The sequence below is a fragment of the Ixodes scapularis genome, unplaced genomic scaffold, assembly GCF_016920785.2.
Source record: "Ixodes scapularis isolate PalLabHiFi unplaced genomic scaffold, ASM1692078v2 PGA_scaffold11__112_contigs__length_91849675, whole genome shotgun sequence".
NCBI classification, from domain to species: domain Eukaryota; kingdom Metazoa; phylum Arthropoda; class Arachnida; order Ixodida; family Ixodidae; genus Ixodes; species Ixodes scapularis.
In genome coordinates, this window is record NW_024609837.1 from 81,304,091 (window position 1) to 81,313,798 (window position 9,708).

Genomic DNA, 9,708 nt, shown 5'->3' on the forward strand with positions numbered 1-9,708 from the left:
GTTTTGTAAATTTAGGTTATCATCCAATGTCGCCGCTTATCATTCAATACAAAGGAATTGAAAAACTGCTGCTTAGTCTCGACACGTCAAAATCAACCGGACCTGACGGCATTCCTGCTGTCGTGCTTAAAAACTGCGCATCTATCTTGTGCTATTTGCAGATTATTTTTACAAAAAGCTTAACTGAGCGCAAGCTTCCAGATGATTGGAAAACCGCCAATGTTGTACCGATCCACAAAAGCGGTAGCAGAAATGTTGTTAGTAATTATCGGCCTATCTCGTTGACGTCGATCATATATAAAACTCTTGAGCATGTCGTTTATAGCAGCCTAGTCACGCATTTGGAAGATCATAATCACCTTGCAAAAGAACAATATTGTTTCCGGTCCGGTGCATCATGAGTAACGTTGTTAGCTGAATTTCATCATGACATCGCAGTTGCAATTGAGTCCGGAAAGGAGGTTGATTGTGTTTTCCTAGATATGTCCAAGGCATTTGACAAAGTAGATCATTCTCTGTTATTGAGAAAGTTAGAGTGTTTGAATATCCATTCCGATGTTTTAGCCTGGATTGGTAACTACTTAGATGATAGAAAACAATGTGTACTATTGAAGGGTTGTTCATCCAATAACGTTACTGTAACATCTGGTGTTCCCCAAGGTTCGGTGTTGGGACCTCTGCTCTTTCTGACATATATTAATGACATCTGTTCAAACATTTCTTCGCGCTTTAAACTTTTCGCTGACGATTGCGTCATATATAGAGTAATTTTTTTTTTTATTTATTTATGAATACTGTTCACCCCAAGTATGGGGCTTTAACAGGTGTGGGGTATAGAAGAGCACTGAAACATATAACATCAGGACTACAATACAGTACACATTCAGCAACATTCACTTAAAATAAAGGGGCTGAAATAGCACAAACATTCAATATATTATATAGCACTCAACAAAATAAACTCTCAGCACTCGAAATCTTTAACGAAGTTTCTAAAAACTATTTAGGTGCCATCTATCATTCCAAACCAGTAATATTCAAAAGGGCGCTCTCAAAATCATCTAAACAGTCCAATGACAATATATTTTGTGGGAGATCATTCCAGTTTTTCACAGTTCTAGGGAAAAAAGAAAACCTATAAGCGTCAATATTACATTTGGGCACTTCAAACTGATTAGTGCTAACGTATCTTAGTTCTCTCGATGCGCGATGTGTTAATCTAGAATCAGGGTTAATGTTATACAGGTGATGAGAAAACATAAAGAAAAACTTTAGTCGAGCAATTTTTCGACGGACAGAAAGTAAGGGGAGGTTGAGGCTGTTCAGCATATCTGTGACAGAATCAAGTCGCTTGTATTTGGATAGAATAAATCGCGCCGCCTTCCTCTGAACTTTTTCGAGTTCACCGATTTGATTTTTTCTATAGGGATCCCATACCGATGCAGCGTACTCCAAGGTAGGCCTAATATACGTTGTGTAGGCTATTAACTTCACTTTAGGCGGAGCACTGGCCAGATTCCGTCTTAAAAATCAAAGCCTTTTCATTGCTTTCTGACATATTTCATTTATGTGTTTACTCCAACTTAAGTCTTTAGAAAGTGTCACACCCAAGTATTTAAAACTATCAACTTCAACCAAAGGACTCCCATCAAGCTCGTAAGTATAAGAAAGAACATTCTTAGTTTTGTTAGTTATTCGTGCGAAAACAGTTTTTTGTTTATTAATTTTCATCTTCCATTTCGAGCACCAGTCCTGAATAGACCCAACAGATGCACTTAATCTGCGCTGGTCGTCTTCCTCCTCGATTTTTGAATATACCAGACAATCATCCGCAAATAGTCGCACAGTAACCCCTTGATTTATTTCCGCCGCGATATCATTAATGTAAATTAAAAATAATACTGGCCCGAGTACTGACCCCTGGGGGACGCCCGAGGGCACTTCAGATACAATTGAACGGTCACCGTTAACCTCTACATACTGCACCCGATTAAATAAATACGCCCTGATCCAGAATATCACGTTCTGATTTACACCATGCAAAGAAAGTTTATGAAGCAGTTCAGTGTGTGGTACTCTATCAAACGCCTTAGAAAGGTCAAGGCATATCGCATCAATCTGTCCTCTCTCATTAGAAGAAGCTGAAAAATCGTCAAATGTTTCTATGAGTTGCGTGACCGTCGATAGTTTCTGGCGAAACCCATGTTGGTTAGAATGAAAAATGTTAGAGGATTCAAAATACTTGTCTTTAGAAATAATGTGCTCAAATAATTTGCATACTATGCACGTTAAAGATACGGGGCGGTAGTTTTCAATATTATGCTTACTTCCTTTTTTAAGGATTGGTACGACCCTTGCACTGCGCCAATCGCGCAGTGCAAGGGTCGTTGAATAATTGAGGAAGACGAAGATAATCTCAAACTTCAATTAGACTTGGACCGAGTGTCAAACTGGTGTATCGATTGGCGAATGGAGCTTAATGCAAAAAAATGCAAAATGGTTAGATTTTCGAGGAAAAAGCAAGTCAGAGAAAATATGGGCTATACGGTTAACACTCAACAACTCGAAAGAAAAGAAAATATTCGTTATCTTGGTGTTATTTTCTCAAGCGACTTACTATGGAATAGTCATATTAATTGCATTACTAATAAGGCGAACAGCATGTTAGGATTTCTAGGTCGCAATTTTCGCCATTGCCCGAAGGAATTGAAGGAAACTTTATATTTCTCTTTTGTACGTTCAGTTCTGGAATATGCATGCATAGTATGGGACCCCCAGACTAAACATCTATCGGATAAATTAGAACGAGTGCAAAATCGCGGTGCTAGATTTGTCTCAAATATTTATAGGTTCAAAGCGAGCGTCACGGCCATAAAGCAACAGTTACACTGGCAGCCGCTGTCGTACAGACGAAAAAATCTAAGACTAAAATTTTTCTACTGTCTTTATAATGATAAAACTTGCATCAGTAAAGAAAATTACATTCGATGTCCTTTCTACGTGTCGGAAAGAGTGGACCACCAATACAAGGTTGCAACCATTAGCTCTTGTTGTAAATCATATTTTGTTCGAACTGCATTAGAATGGAACATGCTTAACGGAAATGTGTTTCCATCTGTGTTTTCAGCTGAACTGTTCTTTGTAAACCTCTCCCTGCAATAATGCCTCCAAGGCGATGCAGGTAACCTCAATAAATAAAAAAAAAATAAATAGATCCGTCAGTAACATCGCGATATGTTCTTGATGAATCTATGTTCTTGTTTTCTACTACAGTAAGTGAAGTGATTAGCACGTTCCTAAATCTTAAAAATAGCCGATCCCAGGACATAAATGGATTGCAAATTAAACCCATCAAATACGTCATTGATATAATTGCTCCTCCCCTCACGTACATTTTTAACCTCGTTTTAACGACCAGTGTTTTTCCAAAAGAAATGCAAAAGGCGAAAGTAACGGTGCTGCACAAAGGTGGTGACAAAAACAACCTTGCTAATTATATACCAATATCAATTTTACCGGTACTGTCTAAGGGTCTTGAGAAAATAATTCATTCAAGAATAATTAACTTTCTTGACAAACACAATATTCAATCCAACTCACAATTTGGTTTGCGTAAACATAGATCAACAGAAACCACACTGTTAACACAAAAAGAACAAATTGTTAAAGCATTTGAGACAAAAAAAAACTCGTACTTGGTATATTTATTGACCTGACTAAAGCGTTTGACCATATAAACCATAATATACTAAACCATAAACTTCACGCTTATGGTATTAGAGGAAGCGCAGCATTATTAATTCAATCTTATTTGCAGCATCGCTCTCAATGCGTCTGTACAAGCTCTTCTTTTTCTCCACTTGATTCTATTATAGCAGGTGTGCCCCAGGGCAGCATATTAGGCCCTCTTCTCTTCATACTTTACATTAATGGCGTTTTTAACATAACGACATCAGCAAAAATATTAGCCTATGCCGATGATATGACTTTTCTTATTACTGGTACTGACCCGACTGACATGATTTCAGAAGCAAATAGTTATTTTAGAAATTTGCAAAGATACATGAACGCAAATTGTCTGCAAATAAACCCTAATAAAACTAAAGCGATTTTCTTTAAACCCAGAAATAAATTAATTTGTAGGCCAACATACCTTTATCTAGACAACCAGAAAATAGAAGTTGTAAGTGAAATAAAAATTTTGGCCGTTTATTTTACCGAGCACCTCACATGGGACATTCATATAAATCACACCCGTACAAAGATAAACAGAATAAATGGACTGATAAATAAACATAGATACAGCCTACCATGCAATATTAAGAAAATGTTATACAATGCTCTTGTTGTTCCTCATCTTACATATTGTCATCTCATTTGGGGTACAACTACGAAACATAACATACTTAACCTCATTCGTGCAAAGAAAAAAAATAAAATAAAATAATAGCAAATCTCGCATGGAATGAGAGCACCGCTAATTATTTTCAGCAGTTAAACATTCTAAATATGTCTTTCCTTTATAAACTCAGACTGACATGCCTTTACAGATATGCCGTACTCGCAAACAACACCTTTATAATTGAATTTTTTAATCTAAACAAGCATCTCGCAAGTCATAATACACGACATGTAGAACCATGGTTTGTGCCGACATTTCGTACATCATATGGACATCAATCAACAATCTACAAACTACCTCACTTACTAAACGAATTGTTTCAATATCACGTCATACCTGAAGCTGTCACCAAGTCCCATATAATGCCCCTGTTTATGTTTTTCGCTAGCTCTGACTAACAAATTTTAACCCACAGGTTTTTTTGGTTGACCACTGCTTAATGTTTATTGTATGTGTGTAATTTCGCTTTTCCTTGTTTTCATTATTTTTGTAAATGTGTGATTATAGAACATGTCATCACTACTCCTTCTGCCGTTTGTATCGGGGCAGGGACCTCGTCAAGTTGCTGTATGCAGCTTTTTGTTCTTGCCCCTCCGCTCCCTGGAGAGGAAATAAAGTATTATTATTATTATTATTATTATTTAGATATGCGACACAACGAGAAATAGACCGACTTAAGTTTCTTTATATTATAGTTTGTGGACATTTTCGACTAAGCTCGAACAATTATTCGCCAATTAACGTACCTAGGTCTGCACGAAATAAACACCCACTAACAATTATCGAACCATTCTTTAGATACACGTTGTTTAAATAGTGCTTCATCCCTCGCAGAATGGGCGAACGGAATAATGTCTCTAACAGTGCTCTCAGTTCAGAATCACTGACTCTTTTTTAACGACGCGCTACTCAAACATTTCTTTATCAATTAGTTTGCCTGTATTGCATTGGTGGGTTTTGTTTTAGTCATTTTTGCTCTATGCATTTTCTGCCTTGTCATTCATAAAAACTGCTGCCAATATAGACAAATAAATAAATACATCTACCCCATTGGCTTGGGAGCGACGATAAGGTGTTCAAAACTTGCCACCCTTACCCCCCCCCCCCCCCTTTCTGCGTTGTTTAAACTGTCAGTTAGTATGGGGAGCGTGCGACGCCCTCCGCCTCATCAGCTGGTTGACCACGCCACCGGCGACAGCGTCTACAGTATTCGCAACTCCAGCCCACCGCTCGCCCTCCCGCGGACCAGCGGAGAACTAGAGGAATAGGGATGGCAGCGACGGCGGCGGCGCGGTAAAGGTGGCAGGGGCTGTCGGCCTTGATGCGTGAAGCCGTTTTAACGAAAAAATTGAGCGCTTTTAGATAGGAATTATTGTGCTCCACCTCACAACAGTGTTGCGCGAAGGACCGGGATGTTTCATTTCATTAGGGACTTTTCTTATATCGCATAAGCTACGGATTGCTGGTTTTGTGCATGAACGACAGCTCGATCTCTGCTGAACCTGACGGCAATCGCTCCCGCTAATAACGTAGAGCTCTAGCGTACGGTCTACGTAAAGTCTATTTTTCGCCTTAAGTAGGAAAAAACTGGTCGCGCAACGTTATGTCGAGCGATACACGTCTGGAATGGGTTTGCGTTTTAAGGCCGTAGGAACATGACCACTTATTCCGAGCACTTTTAGAAGATAGAATACGCGTACTTGCTTTCAGGTAATTACAAATCAAATAAAGAAATGCCTGGAGCATTTTAAGCGCGTCTGTTTTAGCAGGCCGTTCGTGACGAGAGCTTAAGACGGGGAGTTTTGGCGAGAGGGGCCGCAACGTTGCAAATAACACGGTACAAAAAAAGGACGGTATATTCAAATATTTATTTTTGGTAGAGCAATAAATAAACCCCGAAAACCCCTCAACACGCCGATTTTAATAATAGGCAGTTTTAGCATAGCGTTACAACAGGCCACTGTTGGCTAAAGCGAGCACAGCAACACTCCTAACACGCGCTGAAAATTGTGCCTCAACGGCGCAGCGGGAGCCTTCGGTTCTGATGCTACACCGCACGGTAGCCTGCAGTAACAAACTTCCTATCAATAACCATAGAGCACTTTGATCACGTGTTGCAATATGCTAAAACCGAGACCATGAGCAGCGAGTTGCGAGCCGGGGACACGAAGACATCAATACTGTGAACGCTGTTCTTCCGAAGCTATACGGTCATTGTGCGCAGTTCACTTCTTAGAGCACTAATGTCCAGGCAATGCGACGAACACGATGTCTTTGTCACCCTCAAAAATATTCTGCCACAAACAGTGACTTGGCCGGTGCGTAAAACGCGCTCGCCCACCACAAAGCTTCGCAAGTAGAGGTTTCTGAAACTTTTAAATATCAGCATGCTCATTTTGCTAACGCGCATTACATTTCCGTAACCTGTCAATATGATCCTGCCCTAACCACTTCGAGTTTGCAGACAAATAAATCCTTTTTAGCGCACTGACCAGCGTCAGCGAGCAGGCGCACGGGAAATCCAGGAGAATCCATCCCCGTCTCTTCCGCCATCTTGGAACTACCACCCCGCCACCTAAGGACGTTGGAGATGCGAATACGATGTAAGGTAAAACACGGCCCGGTCCGTCTATGCCCTCGCCGTCTTGGCTTCCTTTGCACATGCCCCGCGGGCAGTCTTGTACACGTTACTAAAAAAAAGTAATCGACTACAATTACTATTACTTTTGGCTAAAAAGTATTCAATTAATTACTTGATTACTCGACGGCAAAAGTAATTGGACATTACTTAAAGAAGTAATCGTTACTTTTCCGATTACTTTATTGTGTGAAGACACATCTTCAGCGCTCATAACAATGAACTACATCCAACCTATATTTCAGATTTGCACAAGTATTGAAGACGAAAAACTGGCTTCCTCTTCGTGGTCGTTGCACCTTCACAATGCAGACACAAGCATAGAATTCGTTTGAAGACGTTTAATAATTTGGGCGTTCGCCAGTGTGTGTGTGTGTGTGTAAGGGGGGGGGGGGAGCGGAGGGGGTTTTAGATCTTGTTAAGCTTAAGCAAGGGTTGTCGCTCAAAGTTTGCGTTGCTCATTTTATTATTCACGTGTGGATAAGCTGGCATATTATACAAAAGAGCAGCAGCTCCAATATATTAGAGACGAATCATGTGTAGTATCCATTAGCGGAAGAGATCGCCCCCGACCACTTGTCAACTCGAAACATTGCTTGTCACCAAGACCACGTAGGGAAAATGGAGAAATATTTCAGCTGGCTTTATTATATTTTGCATCCGCTTTAGGCATTCTTCGGTTCTGGTTCTCCTACGGGCTGCGAGTAGGTACCCTAAGCAGGATTTTTTATTTTTTATTTCTGTGTGTGTGTGCGTGAGGGGGCTAGTTTGAACGAAGGACTCACAAAGCTACATTATGCTTCCTTAAACTTCGCCCTGAATGGCCTTTGTCACGCACTGTGGCCTCCCTGGGGCTTCCCACTCCCAGTCCCAGCTCGGAAAAAAGAAAAACGGACATTCCGCAGAAACTGTACATAGAAAGAGATTGACCTCGATTCCTACAGCTCCGCAAAAATCTTTCTTTTTCCCGTTAGAAAAAAAAAAGGAAATTTTATTTTTGTCATTTCATAAAAAAAAAGGCGTGTGCCGGGGGGGGGGGGGGGGGGGGGGGGGGGTCCCGTGGACAAATTGTAACGGTTACAAGTAATTTTATTACTTCAAAAATTAATCAAATTACTCTTGTGATTTTTGCCTAATAAAAGTAATCAACTGATTACAAAATTACTCCAAAAATAATCGATTACAAGTAATTTGATTGCTTGTAATGCGTACGGCACAAGTCTGCCCGCGGGCCGTGTTTCTTCATCTCGCCCCGAAGTAAAGTTTTGGCCACCTTGATATTCAAAAAACCACCCCACATCCGGTGTTGCTCTGGGTGTGTTTTCAAGTCACTCGACCCACGAAAATCATTCAGAGCCCCGGTTCATTCGTGTGCCCCGCCGTTGTGAACGGCAACGACGGAAACGCACTCCCATGTTTTTTTTTCTTTTTTATTGTTTTCGGTTATCTGCACCGGAAAAGATGCCGCTACGAAGCGTCTCTGTGTTCTTCGGTCCGGAAAAAGACTACGGGACGACGTTTATCCGTGCACGTGATTGGTCGAATTTACATGAGAAGTATTTTATGGCGATATTACAGCGATAGCAGTTAGTGGGACACCTTGCGGTTTCGAGCCGTCGACCGCGCTCCATATCAACCTGGGTCATTTTTGACACTTTGCCAAACATTTCACAGGCCGCTGATAATAAAGATAACAAGCAAGCCAAATAGAAGGCATGTTCAGTAAAACAGTGCCCGCCGGGAAATCTGGCAGTGCGCTGGCATAGGTGCCTACGTTACCCAGAATTAGCACAGACAACAATTTTCGGGAGACGCGCAGATAAATCTGCCTAAGAATTTCACGATGCTTTCTGTATAAAAAAGCAGGGATAAAGCATGTGCGGTAGTGCCCATCAATGCACCTGACAGACGCAGAGTTTTATTTTCTAAACGAATAGCCAAAAATATAGTATTAATAATGTGCGTTTGTTTCAATACATCTCCATTTGAGAGAGCACTTCATCTTCTCTACTTCCTTGTCCCTGTTTAGTCGGCGCCTTTTGTTTAGCACGTGTGACCATTTGGACTAAAGCGACGTACGAAAACACGCTTTCCTCTCACGCAGATAGCTGAAATGCTCTCTACTTTATTTAACCTCATTGGTTCCAATACGCTATTAAATACACCCTCATTGTTACAAAAAAAAAACTATAAAACTTTTGTTCGGTGTGTTACTCAGTTTAATACGAAACGGGGCCTATGCGGACTTTAGGGCGCGCTCGCACCTTTGCCGCTTATTCAGTCCATCTGCCAAAAAATGACACCTTGGCGTCTCCAGTGTCACACCTCACCTGGCGCTGTGTTTCAGCTTGTGCAATTGTTTACAATTTTTTTTTTTTTTTCGTTTCCTCGCGTTATTTGACTGCCCTTTGTTCGCTGGGCGATTGGTAGACGTATTGAGATTGAGATAATTGCGGCGCTTTTGAGCATCGCACGGAGTTTATCTTTGTTTTTAATTATCGAGTCTCGTGTAAAAATAAAATAAAAGCTTAGAGCTGAGTGTTTCCCCGAACGTTTTGTATAGCGCTCTGCTCAGGTAAGCTGCTATTGGCTGGAAATAATGGCTGCTACATAGGTGTCAAAGCCAGTCGTGCGTAGTCAGTGTGAAATGCTTCTGCTAGGAGCCGCA

General features: G+C 40.9%; 1 protein-coding gene across 1 annotated transcript; it reads right to left on the minus strand.

Moving 5' to 3' along the window:
- Positions 1-1,017: 1,017 nt before the first annotated feature.
- On the minus strand, positions 1,018-1,500 carry LOC121835158 (the record flags this gene model as incomplete). Its single annotated transcript, XM_042289117.1, has 1 exon — positions 1,018-1,500. A coding segment is annotated over one exon (483 nt), but the record flags the coding sequence as incomplete, so codon positions are not given.
- Between the last annotated feature and the right edge of the window lie 8,208 nt (positions 1,501-9,708).